The sequence below is a fragment of the Hipposideros armiger genome, unplaced genomic scaffold (genome assembly GCF_001890085.2).
Source record: "Hipposideros armiger isolate ML-2016 unplaced genomic scaffold, ASM189008v1 scaffold_284, whole genome shotgun sequence".
Classification (NCBI taxonomy): domain Eukaryota; kingdom Metazoa; phylum Chordata; class Mammalia; order Chiroptera; family Hipposideridae; genus Hipposideros; species Hipposideros armiger.
In genome coordinates this window covers 579,507-600,755 of record NW_017731634.1, presented here as the reverse complement: position 1 = coordinate 600,755, position 21,249 = coordinate 579,507, and the positions used below count along the sequence as shown (strand labels likewise).

At 60.0% G+C, this 21,249-nt stretch overlaps 1 protein-coding gene across 1 annotated transcript in view; it reads right to left on the bottom strand.

Annotated features, from left to right (window-relative positions):
• The window catches only part of LOC109391140 (translation initiation factor IF-2), a 102,901-nt gene that overhangs the window by 10,061 nt on the left and 71,591 nt on the right, over positions 1-21,249 (bottom strand). Inside the window, exons 2-4 of the mRNA XM_019658435.1 lie at positions 3,862-4,116; positions 3,062-3,183; positions 596-1,372 (exon numbers count right to left, since the gene is read on the bottom strand). Coding sequence (XP_019513980.1) covers positions 596-1,372; positions 3,062-3,183; positions 3,862-4,116 — 1,154 coding nt within the window. The remainder of the gene's footprint in view (positions 1-595; positions 1,373-3,061; positions 3,184-3,861; positions 4,117-21,249) is intronic.

Genomic DNA, 21,249 nt, shown 5'->3' with positions numbered 1-21,249 from the left:
GGGGTGGAAGGGAGCGAAAAGCGAAAGTTAGCGAAAAGTTGACGAAAGGGGAGAGCAACTTTTTCCTCCTCGCTCGCTCGCTCGCTCTCTCTCTCCGAGTGGCTCTCAGTCCTGGTCAAATCATATTCCGGGCTTTTGAAATAGTGGGCGCTAGAGCACCGCCTTTGGCGTCGGCCAGCCGGGCGCAGAGGAGGGAGACCCCGAGCCGGGGAGGGGGCGGAGGAGGGGGCGCGGGCCGGCGCCCACCGGCTCCGCGGGCGCTAGGGCTCGGGTGGCGACGGCAGGACCGCCTCAGCCACTTGGGAAGCAAAATGGAGACGTTTTTCCTGGGCTTGGAACTATGGCCGTGAAGTTTATTCCCACTGGTGTCCCGCGCGGCGGAGGGCGCTCCTCTGTGACTCCGTCGCCCACGCGGGCCGCCCGGGCGCCGGTGCCGCCGGCAGGAGTGTCCCCAGCCGGCCGCCTTCCGACCCGCCGCGGCCGCCGCCGCCCTCAGCCCTGCTCGGACCCGCCCGCGCCCGCTCGCCCGGCACGGCCGTGAGGCCCGGCGGGCACAGAGCTGCCCGCGGCGAGACTGCCCGGTTCCCGGCCTTACTTTCTCTTTCGCTCCGTCTCGGGCCGAGCCCCGGGCTGCGCGCGCCCAGCCCTCCGCCTCCGGGTCCTCGCCGCCGGCCGGGTGCTCCCGCTGCCCGCGCCACCGCCCGCCGCTGCGCCTCGGGGCCACCCGTGCGCTCTCCGCGCCCCGGCGCCGGCGCCATCGGCCGCGAGGCCCGCGGGCCCGAGTGGCGTGCAGGTGGGGACGGCGGCGCGGCCGGGAGAGTGCGGCTCCCGCAGCCCCGGCCGAGGCCCGGCTGCAGCGAAGCGGCGAGCGCCGCGCGGAGCGGAATCGGCAACTCCTGTCCTCGCCGCCCGCTTCTCCGCCGGCCGCCAGCCCGCCGGCGGAAGGGGCGCGCGTCCTGCTCCCCCTGGGATCCCCGCACGACCACCGGGCAGTTCGGCCCGCTCCGCCCGGGCCTGACCGGCCGGGCCTCGCAGCACCCAGGGCCAACCCCCAGCGTGAGCCCGCTGGGCGCGAAACTCCCGGCAGTTTTGGGAAGAAGTTCTGCTCTTCGGGTTCGGTATTCGCGCGGCTCGGCCCGACAGCGACCCCGCAGTCGTAGGCCGCGTGTCTGCCTCTCCAGGGAAAAGCAGCGCCCAGCCTAAGCGGGACGCCCCTGCGCTCCGCCGGGGGCGTTTGGGGCCCTCCGTGAAGGCGCCGCCGCTTTGCTGCCAGTGTCCTCTGCCGGGCGCTCCTGGCCTCAGCCTCTCCCCGCCCCCGTAACCTCTGGCCCCTCTTGGTGCGAACAGGGCCCCCGGCGCGGGGTTGGCCCGGCTGTACACGCGCTACCTGACTGCTCGCGGGGCCGTGAGGTGTGCGTGTTCGTGTGCATGTTGGGGTCTGTGTGTACGCTGTGGGCCTTCTCAGAGTATCGGTTCAGGCTGCCAGCCTCCTGGGTCAGGCTGTCTCTGAGGAAGGCCCTGAAGTTGGAGCAAGAAAGTGGAAAGTCGCCACTCTCTCCTGGTCTTCGCTGCAAGCGAGTGGCGGCGCAGAGTGCCCTGCGGCCGGAAACTTCCCATGCCCCCAGCAGGCCGCCAGTCTGCCCACCGCGCGGGCCCTCAGCTCCCTGCCTGCCCCACCTCTGCCAGGTGGGGACGGTTGCCCAGGCCAGGCTCTGCTCAGGACCTGGATAGTGGCTGGCAGCCTCCTGCAGCCTAGCGTGGAGGCCAGAGGACAGGACCAAGGGTAGGGCAGAGCACAGGTTTCCCCTTGCTGTGAATCTTTATTGAGAAAAAGCACAAACCAGCAGGTCTGTCAGGCCCAGACCAGCTGGAGCCCACACTAGGGCAAAGCCTGGGGACCCCTCCCTCCTGGGCCCCACAGCTGGGACCACTGCCCCGAGCCTTCCCCAACAAGGTGGTGGCTGAGGCAGGCACAGAAACGCGGCTGCCTGCCTGACACAGAGCACAGGATCCGCTGAGGAGTTGCATTTCAGTGGACAATATTTTAAGCAGATGTGGATGTCCCTGGGGACCTGACTCTATTACCTGAATCTCAGACAGAGGGCAGCTCAGGGCCTCCAACAGCACCTCCGCCTGCAGACCACATCATGGCCAGGGCCAGGGACTGGGGGAGAGGGCGTAGTTACAAGGCCCGTGTGCAGGGTTGGGCTGTGTCCCCAGCCATGGGCTGGGCAGGGAAGGACGACCAGGTGGGTGGGTGTGACCGCCTGACTCTGAGCTTGGGGGGCTGCACCAGAGGGTGCACCTGGGGCTGTAATTTCGTTTGTGTTTCCCCAGGACCCCACTCCAGGGGGTCTCTCTTTCTGGGCCTGCACGCTAAGGTCCCACGCTGGGCTCCGCGTTGAGCTTTCCAAGGGCAGAGGCCATTGGGGCATCCAGGCCTGGGCTGCTATTTAGCTACTGGATACCCACCACCTCCTCAACCTGGGCCTGGGAGACAGGGGTTAAGAGTGAGGACAGGTGGTGTCCAGCGTCCCTTCACACAGGCTGGGGCAGTGCTGGCCTGAGGAAATAGGGCTGTCCCTGCGGAACATTTAAAAACAAAATGCCTGACAAAAGCTTTGTGTTGCTGCCTCTGTTGTGAGCCAGGTGTGCAGGTGGGGGGTCGGCACGGTTGCGGTGCCCTCCTGACCTCTGTGCAGGGAAGGATGGGCCCCAAGAGACTGTGCCCAGCCAGGGGCTCCATCGGAGCAGCTCCTGAGGCCTAGTCCCTGTGGAGGTGACAGATCCCACGGTGTCAGACACTACATATCCTAGGTCTGCGGATGGTGGCCTCTGGATGATGCCGCCTGGCCCCTGGGGTGGGGGTGGGGGCTGCGACCTCTGCTAGATGTGTGTGTGTGTGTGTGTGTGTGTGTGTGTGTGTGTCCCAGGGTGATGTGTAAGAGGAAGGTGTGTGTAGGGCGGGGGAGCCGGGCTGGAGGCCGAGCTCTCAGCTCCCTCCTTCTCCCCGCCGAAACAGGCCAGGCTGTCTCTCTGCTGGCCCCTGCCCTTCTCCCACCCGCGGGGAAGTCTGCCCTTCCGCCAGTCCTCTGCCTGGAGCTGGGCAGCAGCCTCCTGTTTGGACGCCTGGTAGGGCAGCAGCGCCAGGAACTGTCTGGTGGGACCGGAACGTCTAGCCCGCTTCGGGCGAAAACGCGGAGGAGGTGGTGGAGGGGCGGGGTGCAGGGCTGCCGGCCAAGGCCAGGTGCCCCGCCGCGGTGCGCAGAGGCCCAGAAGGCGGATTTCACCACCGGCTGGTGGGTGTGCCATGGCAGGGGGCCTCCGAGAGGAAGGCAGGGGGGTACCAAATCCTGTTTGTGGAGTGACATCCTGGCGGGGTCCCCAGACCAGGGCACTGGCTGCACGCTAGGGTCCCCAAACACCCAAAGCCCGTCCAGGGCCGCCTGCTTTTCCTGTGTGCCACTGTCGCAGAGCAGGTGCGGGCTAGGCCTCCCCCACCGTCCAGCCTGCGGCTCCCGCACCCTGGGTCCCCCTTCTGAGCAGAGCCCAGGGCAGGGGACCTGGTACCTTTTTCTGTTGAGAGGCTGGGTGCTGGTGGTGGGCGGGGAAGGGAGGACTCCCCCCACCGGGCTCCTGGGAGAGGCCAGCCAGCTCTCTGGGCCACTTTGGGTGTGATTAGCCCCCTGTTTTATTCAATTAAGAGGCAATTAAGGATCCTTGGGGGGCTGGGGCTGGTAATTAAGGTGATGTATAATTAGAGTTTCAACAAAAATTATCCAGGATTAAAAATCTTTTGAGTAATTTCGTTTAAAAATTTCAAATAGTGCTAAATACAATTTATCAGGTTTTGAATCAAACCCGTGTAACGAGTCTTGGAGACGACAGCTCGTGTCGCCGGCGCAGGAGGACGAGGAGCAGCAGGGCGCCGTCCCCGTGAGGGAGAGGAAACTTCTCGCAACGAAGGGAGCGCCGGGCCTCGCTGCGGGTGTAGCGGTGGCCGCGCGCGCGGATTCGCGTGGCGCAGGGCTCCAGGCAGCGCGGGCCCAGCGCCTCCAGCCGAGCCGATGGTCGCCGCAGCGGCTGCCGGCCCTCCGCGCACCAGGTCGCGGCCAGCTACGCGCGGGGCGAGCTGCGCCCGCGTCTACACCCGGCCGCGGGCTCACGGCGATGGCGCGCAGGCACCGCTGACCCCGGCCCCGCGGGCACAGCGCCCTCCACCTCCAGGGCGGCCGTCCCGCCCCAAGAGTCTCTGTCTCTGGACTTCTTGGACAGAGAAGGGTGGGTTCCTCGACCCCTCGACTGTCGACCCTGGCCCAGGCTCCGCGGGGCGGCAGGCCCATGTTCCGTTCGCAGTCGTTTCTCGGACCTGAGCGGGAGGGAGCCTGGGTCTAAACGGGCAGTGGGGGCGGGGGAGACGGTGTGGAGGGGACTGAGGCCGAGGGTGGAGGTTGGGCTTCCCGGGATCGACCCCCACCTCCGGGATTCGCCCCGAGGTGATGTGTGGGCCCCGGCATTCGCTCCACGCACCTGCCTCCCTGGGGAGGCCAGTGCGGGCTGCAGCTTGAGCCAGAGCCGCCGCCCCTGGCCCTGCCCCTGTCCATGGGGCAGCCTCCACGAGAAGGTCAAGGTTCCCTTCTAGGAGCCCATGGTTCGTGTGGAAGGCATGGCCCTATCCCCCTTCACTGACCCTTAGGAGGGTGGAGTGTGGCGTATCTGGCACCATTTTTAAGGGGTAAGAAAACCAAGGCACAGCGACAGAGAGGTCAAGGAACCCATGCAGGTCACACAGCAAGCTGAGGGAGAAACTGAAAGTCGCCTCCATGAAGCCCTCCCGGTTTCTTGTTTAGCAGCCCCTCCACCACCACACTGCAAGCTGCAGGTATTTCCACAGGAGTTTTAAAAATGTGTCTGGGCTTAAACATTTTCCCAAGGCCAGTGCTAGGCTTGTAACAGGTCTGTTCTTAAAAAGCAAGACATCACCACTGTGCTTACAGCTTGTGAGCGCAACTCAGCCTCCTGCAGCCTGGGTTTTTCCTGCTCCCAGGTCTGGACTCTCCGCTCTTGACCCCACCAGCAGGCAGGAGGCCTGGCTCCGGTTTCTCCAGCCCCTGGTCTGGGTGTCCTCGTCCAACAAGAGCAGGTGCAGAAGAGCGGACGTGCCCACCACTGGCCCGCATCCCCCACTTGGTGCTTTTAACCTGAGTGAATTCAGGAGGTGCAGGACCTGTCTGCTCACCCTCCCACCCGCACCCCAAGTCTGGAGGGAAATCATCTCTGCCCCTCCCCTTAGACAATCAGGGAGAGGTGGAGCTGACCACAGGGCGGAAGGAGCTGGCAGCTCAGCTGCCGGTCCTGCCTGAGCCGGCTGCTGTTCCTCAAGTGTGGGCACCTCGCAGACTATGGCCAGGGCCGTGGTGGCAGTTCTGGGCCGGCTAGTGCCCCCCAGTTCTCGTGGGCACAGGGCAACGCAGGCCAGCCTCTTCCTCCTCTGGCCACTCTCCTGTGTCGGGCTTTTGCCATCAGATCCTCTGGGGTCTGGCCTCTCCCGAGACCCCGAGGAATGATGTCCTCTCTGGGCTCGCAGATAGGAGTGCCGAGCTCCCACTCCATGTTTGTTTAATAGTTAACATTCTGTGCAAAACAGGAGGGAAGTCAGAATCTGGTGAAGGCTTTGCTTATTTTATATCCACTATAACTATTTCTGTCCATGAAAATTGGCTTAATTATATCAATGGAATGTTGCTTTTTCAATTCTGTATGCAATTAGTCCGTCTTGCCGGCTGCAATTTATTTTAATAAAAAAATAAACCAGTGGTGTGTTCAGTTCCTCGTCCCCTGGGGACAAATGCGATTGGTGTGTTTAATTTCATTAACTACAATGCGGCCTACTGGAAAAATGTATAAAATCAGCTTTATACAGCTTAAACACTGGCATTTGAAACAAATCATTATTGCATTAGCTGTCACACTGGTAATTCTAGAATCTAAGGAAAAAAATATATTATGGCTGTTTTTATAACCCTTTGCAAATGCACTGTTAAAATAATTTATAATCATTTGAAAACAGGGCTGGGTCCTGGTGAATATTTTATCTCCTCTGAATAAGGCTGCGCGTTGTCCGGTGTCCGTCGTGTATCCTGACGTATGTGCCATTCCCAACCCCAAACCCTCCTCTTTCAAGGTGGAGGCAGTGGGGGCTGGCTGTAAACACGCCTAGCGAGCATGGGCTTATTTTTTCATTCTGGCTGGACCCTGCTTTTGAGGTGGGCTATTTGGTGCAGTGACAGACGCATCTGAAGTCCCCCGGGTGAGAGGGGCCCCCAGAGGCTGGTGCTGCCGGGCCCTGAGTGCCCATAGCCTCCCCTCCAGCCCCTCAGGTGAGAGGAGGGCTCCGTAAACACGCAGTACCTTACAGGCACGGGAGCAAAACCTCCCACGGACGGGTGTTCCCGAGCTCCAACCTGGAGAAGTGGGGGGCCCCCTCTGCTCTGCTCACCTCTGCCGCTCTGCTCACCTCTGCCGCCCTGCTCGGGGGAAGCCAGAGAACCAGTGACCGAACACTGTTTTCTGAACCGGCCCAGAGGGTTCTGCAAAATGAACTCAGTGAGGGGGCTCACTAGACAGAGGAATTCACTGCTTCTCGGCGGATAACACAGTTCCAGACGGTGTACACCTCCAGCCCACATCCTGTGGAGCGAGAGTGTGGAGGGGTGTGCCCCAGTGTGTGTTGGCATCAGTCTTATCCGCGGAGTCCTGGCCCAGCCTGAGCCGACTGTGGCCCATGAGGCAGGCGATGGGGGGTGCTTGCCCCTCGCTCTCCTGAACGTGTGGCTAGAGATAGTTAGCCCGGTCTTCGGGGAGGGGTGACCATCTGCCTCCTGGTTCTGAGATGAGCCATGCGGACACCTGACTTGTGTTGCTGAAACCCCGGCAGGCCCCTGGTCTGTCCCCAGTATGGAGATGACGAGGGACATAGGGGCTCAGACTGCCCCTGCTGCCACTGTCCCTGTGCACGTGCCGTGGGCATCTTCTAGGGGTCTGTCTCTTTCCACACCCCAGGCAGTGCCCGGAGCCATTAACAGGAAGAAAAGGCCTCAGTGGGGTTGGTCTGAGGCCTGGGACCAAGGCCGCCGTCCTGCTGATGTGGGAGGAGAGGGGCTCCCAGTTCTCACCTGGGTTTTTTTAGGGAATTCCCAGAAATATCCTTGGGCATTTCTAGCCACATTAAGGACTCTCCCCTCGCCTGTCCCTCAGCCTCCTCACGCACCTGCATGGATTTAGGTAGATTTCATTTTTTCCTTTTGACACAAAATTTATATTCTATAATGACTTTCAATGTAGGGTGATGGTGGGGCATTGGGGGACACAGGCACACTGTCTTGGGGTCTGAAGCTCCCTCCTGCCCCTCGGGAGCAGCAGGCCGGGCTGGGCAGGGAGGTCCTGGGCCGGGTTTCCCCAGGTACCTGGCTCTGGGACCACACCCCATTGAGGTGATCTCCCTGTGCCCAGGGTGGGTCCTCAGGCTTGTGGTTTGCTTTCGTTTCGGTGAGCTGCTGAGTTGAGAAACAAATGGCTTTGTCTACTTTCTTACTTTAGAAAGAATAATAAAGCCCTATGCTTTGTGCGAATCTGAAGCCCTGGGCCGTGGGTGCTCTGGACGCTGCCCTAGAGGCCTCACGTGGGGCCCTGCAGCCGGCCGCTCTGAGACAAGGCTGGGGGCACTCCATTTGCTCCAGCTCTGCACGGTGTGGCATCCCACGTCCCCATGCTCCACTTGGACCCGACTCTGCCAGCACGGCACCCCTCGCCCCCTTGCCACCTGCCACCTTTGCGAAACCAAGGAAAGGGGAGGCATTTGGGAGAATAAAAGCGCCAACAACTTGGTTGAAGGGTTGCAGCGCATGGACGTGTGTTCGCTTGTACCTCATGTTCCTTCATGCCCAGCCTCCAGCAGGGATGACTCCATGGAAGGTTGTGGAAGGGTCCAGCACGGTGTTTGCTGAGGTGTCCTGGGGTAGGTGGAGGGCAGTCAGAGTGGAGGGTGAGCCTCACTCCGATCAGACAGGCAGTCAGAACTGAGTTTCGGTTTTATCTCCTTCGCCTGTGTAGGAAGCTGCCTTGTCAACCTCCCTCCTGACCTTTGTGGGGCCATCTGTGGGTCCCGTAGGGGTGCACAGGCCAGGCGGAGGGCACGCACCGCAGCCCCATGGTACTGCAGTAGCTGCCCAGGCTGCCCCGTCACAGAGCCCTGCCGCCCACCAGACTGCCCAGCTGCAGCTAAGCGTCCACTAAGATGCTGCCATCCAGCGCAACCCTGACCTGAAACACGCACAGGATCCTCAGCTCCAGAATTCACTTTCCAGCTGGGGAGCATAGGTTCTCGGCCCAGGTCGGGCCCTCTGCTGGGCAGCCAGGCACTCGCCACACTCCCAGGCCCCTGACTCCCTGTGGCCGCCTTCCTGGCCCGTCCACCACGCTGGGCCTTCTCCATCCTTACATCTGTCTTCAGGGTTTAAACAGCTGTGGGCATCTGCCAGCCCCTTCTTATCAGAGGCCTCCCGGTCCTGCAGCGGGGGGAGGTCTTCTGTTGTTGGGCGGCTCCAGGCCATCTGTCCCTTCGTCTCTGCGCCTGGAGCGCAGCACGTAGTCCGTGGGCCTACTGCGCGTGGGGCCCTGAGAGCTGCTCATTGCTGGGGCGGGGGCGGGGGGCATCCAGAGAAAGGTGTGGTCACGCCACTGTGCTTTGGCCAGCGTGGCTAGTCTGGGGATTCACAGATGCCCAGGAGACCCTCTGACCCTCACTGGCCAGCAGGGCCTTATCCTGGAGTCTGGGCCTCCGTGTCCAAACTGTTGGGAAGAGGAGAAACTTGGACTCAGCCCAGCAGGCCACCCTCAGCCCCAGCACCTTGGGGACAACACGCTCTCCCCGTCCCTGGCCTGGACTCTGAGCTGGTGGAGGGTTCGCCAGAGCCCCCAACCCCCAAAACGAGCGGCTCTATTTCAAATTATTAGAAAGGACAGAGAGGGCAGAAAGGGGGAGGAACGCTGGAGAGGAGGCTCACATACCTCTCTCTACCCACACTCAGTGGCCCAGATGCAATTTGTGCAGCGTCCCTCTGGTCACGGAGTCAAGCAGGGCACCCCAACATTTCAGCCCACGGATGAAGTGCCTGAGTGGACGTATGAAGAATGGAAAGGGACTATGGCGGGGAACTCTTTCCTGTGATACAGTTTAATCCCCGTATCTACATTCAGACACCGGCAGTCAATATTGTGCGTTAATGTAGATTTACATAATAGACTGCCATCCGTCTTTCTAGCGGCCTCTCCGAGGGAAAGGGGCGTGCATTTAAAACACTCCCACATAGGTATCTGCTCAATGGGCTGTTACAGCCGCTTCAGAGAGGCCCGGTCACATCAGCCCATGGAACATTTAAACACGGACTGAAAATGATGCTCGGCCAAGGGGCCCACACGGTGACACAGGAAAGCCGCTGTCTGCTGGGCAAAGTGCTGGGCGTCACTCCTCGTTGAGCCCGTCGCCTCCTCCTCCCTCCTGCAGGCTGGTCCGGAGCCTCTGCCACACCCTGGCTCTTAGGTGCCCTCAGGTGACACTCCCTCCTGAAGGTTCAGAAAGAGGCCACTGCCCCAGGGCTCACACATTCCCACGTAGGCGTTTTCGCCCTCCATCCGGAAAGCCATGTGATTAGGTCTCCCCTGTGCTGGAAACCAGCATCTCTGGCGGCTGCCGCCCTGACGGCCATTTCCAGCCCCTAATTTCAGAAGTGGCTGCTGTTCACGCCTCTCCCCACAGGCTGGCCTTCTGGCCCAGCCCTGAGTGTGCACCTGGCCTCAGTGGTAACCCTCAGGTGGTCCTGGGGACTAGCTCGGGGGTGTCAGTGTGGGGGACCTCACCAAGCTGCTGGAGCCCCGGGGGTCCTTTTCGGAAGGGAGTTTATGACCCAGAGCACATCCGTTGCTTGGTAAACACTGAGCTGCTTTAGGCTGCATGGTGTCCAGCATGGGGCATGGTGTCCACAGGCTGTGCCACCTTCTTCGTCCCTGCCACCTGCTCGTCCCCTCCCTGGGAAATCTGTCCTTCCTCGCAAATTGCTTTGCTCGCAGCTCGCATTCCTGGAAAAGCCAGTGCATTCTTGAACTGCCTGAAAACTGGGAGCATTTGTTGGCCCGAAATGACGCGGCATGGGGGAAATCCAGCCCCTGACATTGACCCCTCGTCTGGTCAACGTGCTGGGATGGTCTCTGGGGAGAGCGCAGGCATGTCCACGTGTTTTCATGTGTGCTGTGTGTTCACATGTACGCGTGCACCTGCGTGCAAGCACGGGTCTGATGTCCGAGACTTACCCTCAGGCTGTTTTTGTTTTTGTTGTTTCGTCAGTGACATGGCACTGTTTGTGACCACTTGTGCTTTGCAAGTAGCCCCTCACTTTCACTGCCCCCCTCCCACGGCTTAGCTCCCGTGGTGTCTGAGACCCTGGCTGCAGCAGCCACCCCGAGCGAGTCGTTTGCAGCTGGCTGTGCTGGGAGAAGAAGCTGAGGTTCAAAGGTGGAGAGAGGAGGCTCTGCACTTTCCCGCACGTTTATAACCCCCCAGAAGAAACAAAGAGGAGAGGGGGTTGTTTAGATAATCCTGGGCCCTGGTGCTCACATTTAGAAAAATTAGGCCCTCTTGAAAAATTACAGAATTATGCTGCCAGTGTCAGGTTCCGAGATAATGATGTGTCTGTGTGCGAAAATATTAAATTGCAATAACACGCCTGGGAGGACCTCTCTGAATAGGGTATTCAGTTCCCAGCTTGGGCTGGACATAAAGCTAGTGACTGACAGAATACAAATGGTGTCAGGAAACATTGGGGGGTGTACAGCCCGACTCCGCCGTTTTTATCGCTTTCTCTATCTCGGCCCATCTAGCCGTCCTTTTATTTAATGAAACAGCCCGACAATGTGGCTAATTATTTATTTATCACGTTAGCAGGAGGAAAAGCTATCAGAGACAGATCAATTTTTCCCTGGAAGTGATTTGACGTGACTTAAAAAATAAGACCCCCTGAGATACGCCGTGCGCTGTCCGGGTAGCTCCCAGAGCCCAGTTCACAGGCTGTGCTGACCATCCATTTTTTAAAACACCGAGTAGCCCACCACGGGGCTGACCATGGGTTTCTGTGCTGAGGACCGCGGTCTCTGGCGTCTTCTGGGCAAAGGAAATCTGAGCGGCAACAAGTAAACCTGGGGCGATGGGAGGTTTTTCCTATTTCCACAGAGCCCGTAGAGACCTGGCGTCTCCGATAAGAAGCCGGGTGAGATGGGGGTCCCGGCCCCTGACACTCGGAACTCTGTCCGTGTCCAGGGAGCTCATGCGTGTGCGTGTGCGTGAGCGTGTGTGCGATGGAGAGGGGGCGGATTTTCAGTGGCTGCACGTTTGGCCGAGTGTCCTTATGAACAAAAGGACTGGAAAAAGAAAAACCCAGTGGAGAGAAAGAACGCTCAGAAATCAGGGGGCAGATAGCCGGCCCAAGGCGGGCTCTTGTTTCTCGGCTGAGAATCAGAATTGCAAAGCGCGGGGCCCCCAGTCTTAACTTTCTTTCCATCGAAGGTGTTAATCTTACCTTCCAAAGGTTAGATAAAGCCACTCAAAGCTGCTGTGTGCTATTGAATCTCACCTGCTAATTACGGCGGGGATGGTGGTTCGAAGCCCATCTCAGCCGCCCTGCCGGGTCCCCAGGCTGGCAGCCCGGATAAGGGATCTTTCTTTGCTTCAAGTTCTCCTTTTACCCTGGGTTTTAGGTTGCCTCCGATGCTGACAGACTACCCTCGTTCAAAGGGGAGGGGGCGCTGATGGCCACGGCGAGGGTGAGAAGCCCATTACCGCAGCCCGGGTCCTGGCGGCCCCTCGGGAGTCCCCCTCCTTGACCCACAGACTCAGCATGACAGAGTGAGGGAGAGGGCCGGGCGTGGAAGAATGCGGCCTTGCGTTTTCTGACAAAGAACCCCCGATTCTTTATTCACCGGGATAGAATAATACTTGGCCTCACCTGCAGGGCCTGCCGACTGGTGGAGGAGCACAGGAAAATGGTCCACACACAGTTCAGCGCAGTGGGTTCTCAAGGACATTGGGACCTCTGGGCCAGATATGGGCCTCCTGGGAAACCGTGAGCACAGCGCTGGTTCCCATCCCAGGGCGGTGGTCACCAGCGGTGGGCACAACCTGGTCACAGGTGCAGAGGGGAGAGGCCACCTTGGGGCCCGCGTCACAATGCCATCCTTCCTTGAAGCCCCTGACACTCACAGAATTTGTAAAGGCAAAACCCTCCATCCTTCCCCGGCCCAGAGGCAGAGGGCCAGCGGGCAGGACCGGGCAGTGAAGCCCAGCTCCAGTCACGGTGGTGAGCGTCACCGCCGGGCACTGCAGGGCACTTCACGTGCCTCGTCCCTCTAGCTCCTGAGACGCCACGGTGTTGAGTGCCACCAGCCCTGGCTGCGTCCGCACCAGCCAGCTCTTGGTCTGCACGTCCCAAGTTCTGACGGTGATGAGCTGTATCCTCACCTTAGCCGACCTTCAACTAAACCAGAGGAGCCTGATGGGCCCACCTGCCGGCTGAGTGTTGGCGCCCGGGATGGAAGGCTGGCCCTCGGGCCCCTGTACCACCAGGCAAAGGGAAGGTGGCCAGGGTGGTGTCGTAGAGTGTGGTGAAGCTTGTGAGGCCCTGCCCAAGGGGAGCTTTTCTGCTCCCTGTGATCTTCAGGAGAGGCGGGCCCCGTGTAGGCCCCTCGAGAGCACCTCCAGGACAGCTTGACAGGTGTCAGAGGGACAGTGGCCCAGCCTTGGTCTGGACCACCCTTTGCCAAGGCCGAGATGGACAGGAGAGTTGCAGATAAGTAGGGAACCTGGGGGTGACTGAGGAGACCCACAGCTGAGGGCAGATTGAGTTTTAGAGAAGGGAAAATGGGGGCCCCCAGGAAGCATCCTTTGCCCCTACCAGGGCTGAGGTTGGGGGACACATGCCAGCTCCTGGACTCCCTGACCGGTCCCACCTCTGCTGGGTCGGGACAGTACAGGGACTGATGGCCAGTGTCACGTGATCCTTCCCTGGACCTTTAGCCTGGCCTACAGGGCTGGGCTTGTTTCTCCAGAAATGATGAGGCAGACGTAAGGTCCAGTTCCACCTGTGCCCTCCAAGCTGTGACAGCTGGTGTGGGGGCCTTCACCCTGTCGGTCCAGAAGGGCCAGCCTGGGGGTGGCTGGGAGATACAATGAGATCTGTGTGCTGGGAGGGGGTGAGCACCTGTGTCCCCATCGGCCATGCCCCCCATTTCTCTTTCCCTTGCCCGACATGTCTGACTGGCTCGGATGTGGGGGCGACGGGAAGAGGCTGAGGCTTCGGGTGGGGGAGTGGAGGCTGGGGTGACTTGCAGGGCACTTCAGCGGGGGATGGTGATTGCTGATATTGTCTGCAGGATCGAGGCTGCCATTCTGTCATTGTTAACAGCTATTTTGGGTTTCTGGAGTGTCTTCCGTACCCTGCTGAAGGTAGATTTTGTGTGAGTGCATGGGGCTGAGCAGTCTCCCTGGGCTTCTGTCTGTGGCCTATAGTTTTAAAAGCTCATCCGAAACAATATTTTGAGGAGGGGAGAGCAAACGATAACAGCGATACGGGTCTGGTCTCCTTGCAAGCCTGTGCCGGCCTGGGCAGAGGCGGCTGGCCCGGGGGAAGGCAGGCAGGTTGTCTGGGCGACCTGGACGATGTGCTATCTGCGTGACCTAGGCAGGTACCTTCCCACCCAGCGTCCTGGAGGAGAAGAGCCGGCTGGTGTGGCCTGCTGCACACCAGCCCACAGAGCTGGCCTTTGGGAGTGTTAAACCCTGTCTCTTGGGGTCTCTTGCTTAGTTTTGTTCCAGGGGATTTTGGGGTGCTGAGTGGCAAGTCTCAGAGATGAAAGGGGTGAAGTTGTTTCCCCTCGCCCTGCCGTTATCCAGCTGATGTTCTGTCTCTTGGTGGTGTGTCTCTGGTGTCACCCAAGGGGACACGCTTAGGACTCACTCAGGGAGCTATAGGATAACGGGGCTTCACTGTAATCAGTGTGGCACATACACGCACACACCCCCACACAGGTGCACACGCTTGTACGTGCAACTGGCACACATACAGCACACTTGCACAGTTGCACAAGGCAGTTTTGTGTATGTGAACACACACAGGCACACGCACACTTACGCACTCACGTGCACACATGCTCTGTTCACAGACAGGACTCCATGAACCAGACTCTGGTTTTAGTCCTGGATGAGTTAGGGGACGGGCGCACAGACAGCAGATGAAGCACATGTTTGTGGGCGAAGGGGATGCCCATCAGGGGGCTGTCACTGGGTCTCAAGAGGAGAAGGAGGCTGGGACAGCCAAGTCCAAGTGCAGGACCACGGGCTCCCTGCAGGAGAAGGGGTCTCGGCAACTGCCGGGCCGGGAAGCCTGTCCTTCCCTCGTTGGGACGCCCGTCCAGGTGGGCCCTGGGGTGTTGGGGCCCTTCCCCCTGGGGTGGGGCAGGCGGTGGCCTCCAAAGCACGGGCAGGACGGGCTGGATCTGGTGTCATGCAGACCCAGGGGCACAGGGTCCCGTCTGGCCCTTTCAAAGGGACATTCGATCTGAACCCTGGGGCCCAGTAAGGAGATTCCTGAGCAGAGCGCGGGATCAGAAGCAGTCGGCACTGGACAAAGCACTCTGCACCGTCCTTGGCTCTGGCAGGAGGCCCTTCCTGGGATTATCTGCCCCCCTGGGAGGCGTGGAATTCTGGGGGCCAGGGGCCACGCAATACAGAGCTCACGCAGGCCCCCGATAACGCGGGCCGCTTTCTGAGGCCCTTCTGTCGCAGAAATTTGAGGTGCGGCCCCAGAGTGGAGGCCGCTGGCCCAGGACATTTGAGCCAGGGAGGCAGGGTCCATTCTGCCGTGGCCCTTGGGAATCAGAGTCCTGGCCGTGTCTGCCGGTGCCTATACCTGGGTCCCCCCTCCCCAAACTCCCCGCTTAAGAAACAAAGTCTGGAGGGCAGCATCTTACTTCCCAGACCTGGCTGTTTGCGGGCGTCTCTGTGAATCATAGATGCCAGGCCCATTGGACCCGCCGTAGCGGGGAGGGCCGGCGGGGAGGGGGCTTGTGGCTCCCTCCCGGTGCTGCTGGCGAGCTGCAGTTCGCTGGGAGCCAAGGGGTCCCAGGTGGAGGCGCTCGGTGGCCCCCGCACATCCCTCTGCAGATGCTGGTCGGTGGCTTTGGAACACACCGAGCATCCTGACCTTTCGTCCTGCCCCCTGTCCCCAACTCATTCCCATCTTTGTCAGGGGACATGGGCACATCTAACTGCTCTGGAGGCTGGTGCCCAGGACCCGACCGACCCTCTAGGACATAAGTCCAGGTGGAACCTGAGCACAAACCACAAATATGCAGGTGGCATTGCAGCCTTGAAGAGACACGGATGTGGATGATACACCCAAGTTTTATGGGGTGCCGCAGAGGACCTGAGGGTCCTCTGAGGCCATGGCGATGGGGGTCTCTGCCTCACTGGGTCAGATCCAAACCGCTCTGGGGGAGGAGAAGGACTGGCCTGGAGCAGAAGCTGGGTGTCCCCTTTGGGGACGTGGGTGGGTCCTGACTCGATCCGAGTGAACGTCTGCACCTGTGGTCTGGCTGTGAGCCGGTGGGCAGCGCAGGCTTTGGACTCAGACCCCTACCGAATTCTGCACCCACTGCTCGCAAGCTGTGACCTGGCCTTCTTTCCGCCTCTGTGAGCCCAGCGTTCCCATCTGTGAAACAGGTGACCCGCACCTCATGGGGCTGTGACTGAAGCGAGAATGGACTTCTCCATCTCTCCTGGAAAGCAGCATGCAGCTCCCATGGCAACTCGCCTTCTGGGGCCACGGCAGGTCTCTTCTGGGTGACCTTCCTGGATCTCAGGGCAGGCAGCAGGAGGCCTTCAGCCAGGGTCTCCTCCACGGCCTGCGGGGGCCCCGGGTGGGCATGGCTGTGGGGCCTGGCCGAGGCCTCCCCAGCCCCATGCTTCCCAGGCCCCAGAAGCCTGTCCAGCCTTGAGAGCTGGCTCTCCATACACCTGGGTGAACTGACGTGAGCTGTCAGCTTCTCGGAGCCCTGAGGCTGTCTGCGCCTGGCCACAACCCTGCTGCTGTGCACACGGGCTCGCCACCTTCCTTTAGCCTAGTTTGAGGGCCTCAGAACATGTCCCCGGGCGCCATTGACGGTCACGGTGTCCCGCGGTGGGAAGCGGTTGTCTCTTGCCTGGGTCTCTTTTTGTGTACGTCCCTCAGACGCCTTCCTCTCAGTGAGGACAGATGGGTAAACTGAGGCAAGCTCGGCGTGTGCTCGTGCACGTGAAGTGTTTATAAACTGTAAGTCGCTTGCCTGGCGAGGTCCATGTGCAGTCTCACAGGCAGGGTGGCCAGCCCGGATGGCAGGGTCACGGGCTCTGACCCCCAAGTTCGGTGTCCTTTCAACCTGGGGTGCTTCCTGCACGTCCTGTCCAATGGTGGAGGAGCCCAGGCCCACCCTGTGCAGGGACTCCCGCCCAGCGGCCGCCTCCCCACACCCTTGGAGCAGAAACGCCCCGAACCCACGTGTTGGCCTAGCTTCCCCTGCCGGCCTCCTGCCTGACCTGCTCCGCGTGTTGCGTTTTCATGTGGGCACTTTGGTCCTGTTTGGGAGCAAGGGACCCAAGAGGGGCCCTGGGTGCTATCTCCCTGAGCCTCGGCAGTGTGACGGGCAGAGCAGACCCTTCCGCCTAGCCCAGCCATCGCTGTCCCCTGCCTGCCACCTCTCAGGGGACGATTTTACCAAGTCCTTCCACTGTGGAAGCTTCCTTTGGAAGCTAATGAACGATTCTTGACGTATCTGTCAGTGCTTGCCTGGCTTATTTATTTATTTTTATGAAGTACGCTGTTAATTGGGCAAAAGATCGTGCCCGGAGACTTCTGAGGAAAACGAGAAGGCTCCTGAAATTTCCAGGAGAGAAGCAACTGTGTGACGGAGTGCTGCAACCCAACATGGTCCCTGTCACCTCCCACGAAAGTGGGGAAAAGAGAAAAAGTCTGCGGGACCGTGACTCTCAGGCCGCGTGTCGTCGTGTGGGCAGCGAGACCTCCTGCCCAGGGAAGACGCCCAGGCCGGGCCCCCCGGGAAGCCCTGCACCTGGGCAGGTGAGGGGGGTGAGCAGCTCTTCCCAGGGGGCCCCACCCAGTGCCCCCGCTGGCCTACCCAGCAGCTGGGGTCCTGAGGGCAGGTGTCTTTGGGCCACAGAAGATGGGGCATCTAACCTACAGCAGAATGAGACCCCGTGATGCAGCTCCTGTTGCACCCCATATGGGGGCCCAGAAACTGGGGTGCAGGAGTGCCCTCTGAGCCTGTCTGCCACTCACACAACCTGGGGGCCCCGACAGGGAACTGCTGTCCACATTGGGGTCAGGTCAAGGGTCCTTCCTTGCACTTGTCAGGCAACTCAACCCCAAATGAGGAAATTCACATTTTGGGGGGTTTGTGGGAGGGAGTTTTTAGATCATAGGAGGAGATTTAAACCAACTTTGATTTTTTTTTTTTTTTTTTGCAAACCGATTCTTAGTCAAGAATGCCTCATGTGCCCCGTTCCCTCGGACATTATAAATCCAACATTTCCAGACCATCAATCCAGAGAGGTTGGCAGCCCTGGCAGCTGCTGGAATCACTTTTTTCAAAAGCGTTTCTTGATTGTGTGTGCTTTTACCCATAGCTCTATCTTTATTTTTCTTTCTTTTTTTCTTTCTTTTTTTTAAACAACCTTGAGATGCCTTTGGACGAATCTCTGGTTGTTGACAAATCAATTTTCTCGCGAGGGAAATGCGTGTCTGTTGGTAGCACTGGGGTCCGGCCTCCCGCTTGTGGCTGAGCGAAGATTAGACTAAATTTCTGGGCAAGCTGTGTGTCCTCGGTCCCCCGTGACCGCCCTGCGCCTTGGCCTTCATGCTACATTCTTTTTGCCTCGTAATGTTGTTTCTCTCACCTTCTAAAGCCAGCCAGCAGCGCGGCTCCGATTTATGAGGTCTAAGCTTCTAATAGGATCGTCTATTTCATACACTCTCTCTGCCGCTGTAGCCATCTGACCTCGGCCACGGCTCTCGGTGCGGCCAGTACATGCAGGGGTCTGTGTGGCTGAGACATGTCCATGTGGAAGAGACAGGAGGCCGGTCCTGGAGTCTTTGTCACATTAAATCAGGGAGCTGGGGCCTGAGTCACTGAGAACAATCCAGAAACATTAATACCCCTGCCCTATAGCCTTTCTCTCACGTGTTCTTATGTATTTAAATAAACTTAAAACTGGACCCTAGACTGGGGTGGAAGCGAGTGGGGGCATGCAATGCATTTACAGAACATCCCCCACTCCACACTCCTCCTGGGGGGCTGTGGCCTGAGGGAATTTCGCAGGCGTGGCCCCAGCATGTGTGGACCAAGGTGGCACCTGCGCCAGCATTGCCCCCGCCTGGAGAAGATGTGCGAGGACCCCGCACTCTTTGGGTCCCTGCTGCCCATACGGTGGTACCGGGCTGGGAGCTCAACGTTTGCTGAAGGCGGTGGGGCCTCTAGGTCCCCCAGCCTCTGCCTGGTCCCGCGGCCTCCGTGAGCCTGTTTGCTTGCTTGGCATTGAAGGGGGTCTGTGAGCTCATTTCAGGCGGTGCGAGCCCTCTGAGCACAGCGGCCTGTCCCTGTTACTGTGCAGGAAAAATAAAACGTCCCCAGGCTGTAAAACGCATGCTGTTCAATCGGCCTCTTTATATGACGGAGTTTCCTCATTGAAACAGAAGTGGCCCTGTCAGGCGTGGGGTCAGACACCTCTTTCTTGGGGCGCATTTGCTCCCCAAGTGGCTTGTTCCGGGGCAACCACCACTGCAGACAACATTTGAGGAAGCCGCCTGTCTGGCACTTGCAAATTCCCCATTTTATTGCATCGCCTCCAGGCCCAGCCTAATGGACGTTCGTCCGGAGGCCCCAGTCTCTCCTCACCGGCATCACTTTTGATTTAAGGACATAGGAGCAGGGGCTGTTGACTTGTCGCCCCTGGAAGCAGGCTCATCCGAGTGACTGTGACAACAGGCTCAAGCCACTTCATCCACCCACCCTTCCGTCCACCATCTGTTTGTCCAGTGATGGTTACGGGCACCCACCTGCCTCTCCCAAGTTCTGAGGGGCTCTGTCCGGGCTGCAGTGAGCAAATGGACAAGTGAGGTAGACACCACCCGCCGACCCTGGGTCAGGCTGCCCCTGCATGTGGTGGACAGTTAGGAATCCAGACCTTTCACCCGACAGCCTGGGGTCAGATCCCGGCCCCTCCACCTCCTGTGGCCTCCAGGCCACAGTGGTCTCGGTTCTCCAGTGGGGATATTAGTCCCACTCCGCCGGATCCCTTCAGGAACTGAGAGGAGAAGGCAGACAAGCTTCCTGGCATCTAGGAAGCGGCGCTGTGGCCCCCGCTTGGTGTGGCCTCAGGGAACATCTCTGAACCAGTTACAGGGCAGCCCACTAAACAGTGCAAGCTGCCATTTTCACCTAAAGAAGCTGAGCCAGCCCCTGGTACCCGCCCCAGGCCTGTCCCCATGGAGAGGCAGGCCCCATCCGGACGCATGCCCATGACACTCAACCCCAGGGTGGCTTTTGGCAACTTGGGGGGACCTGGGGCATGGCCTCGCTGCTCCCTGACCCCTCCGACGCTAAAAGCAGCCTCACATGGGACCCCCGAAGCTTCCTGCTTCTGAAACCTGGCTGAGTTATCCTGATCTCAAATCGAGGGGGGTCTCTTCATGTAGCTCAACCCCCAGAGAGCGAGCAGGCTCTGCCCTAGGTCTCCCCAAGCGGCAGCAATGTGCCTTCATGAGACCCTCGGCCCTGAGCTGCTCCTGGGCGGAGAGCAGACCCTTTGGGGCGGGCCTCAGAGGCTCCCAGGGTTGGGGGCACCATCTCTGTTCCCCATGTCCTTGTGTGTGGTCAGATTTTCAGACATGCTTGGGTGCACGCGGGAGTCAGTGAGAAAGGCTGGGGTTCGACTAAGACTTGGAGGGCTCCCAATGGGGAGTGACCAGAGGCTCCCACCTCCGTCCTGTGCCCTGGAGCTGGGTCCAAACCCTAAGGCATCAGGGAGAGGTGGCCCCCAGGGTGTGTGGTGAGGGGCCCCAAGCGCGAACCCCAAAGCAGAGGATGCTGCGTGCTCTCCCTGGAGTTTCAGCACCAGGAACAAACACACCCCATCTCACCCGTCACATGTCCTTAAACCTCCTCGGTCACACGTCCCCATGCCCTGTGGGCCCCTCAGTGGCCACCAGAACTCCAGGGCCACAGATTGGGTCCCAGGAGAGGGCTCTGTGGTCACTGGCCCAGGGACAGTCAGGGAACATGAGGGTGGGCATGCTGGGGGCTTTGGTCAGGCATTTGCTTTTCATTTTCCGGTAAAATGTGCCCTTTGGTTACAGAAGCCCGGTGACACTCAGTACCTGCTGCCAGTGAGTGGGAATCAGAAACTGGGTGACAGGGCCCTCACTCGGGGCTTCTGCGATGGTTCTCGGCGAGTCCTGTGTGGGATGCCGCCACGCACGGGCCGTCCTCCCTCTGGCCGGGCCCTGGGCCTCAGTGGGGGCTGACACACGGTGGGGTCTCCCGGCTGCTCCCGGCTGGGGAGCTGTGTCCTCTTATCTCGAGGGGACATGGCGTCTCAAGGGAAAGCTTTTAAGGTCCAGGAAAGGTGCTAAAGGTGCAGTACATGGTCAGGGCAAGACCGTCGTGGGGCTGGGACTTCTGGTCGGCTCGGGAAACCGCTGCCCAGCCCCACGACAGCCAGGAAGCAACTGTCAGCATGGCTGATCACCTTGCTGGTGACTTCCCAAGTCACTGTTCTCCCTGACCCGGCTGGGCAGAGGGCATCCTCACCACCTATAACTCCCATCAGGGCCCAGGCTAGTCTGGTATCGGAGGCAGGGCCCAGGCTAGCCCGGGGTCGGGAGCAGAGAGCATTAGGTGTCTGGCGAATTGCGGGGCAAATGTCAACTGCCCCACCTGGACCGTAGCCGAGTACCAGCCTCAGTGTCGGGCTCCGAAGCGCAGGGAAGGGCCAGGAACGCTGTGCGGTCTGGCCTGTATACCCCCAGCATGCCTACGCAGAAAGCAGGTGGGACAAGGAAGGAGTTCTTGGTAAATTTCCCCTAGCGCTGA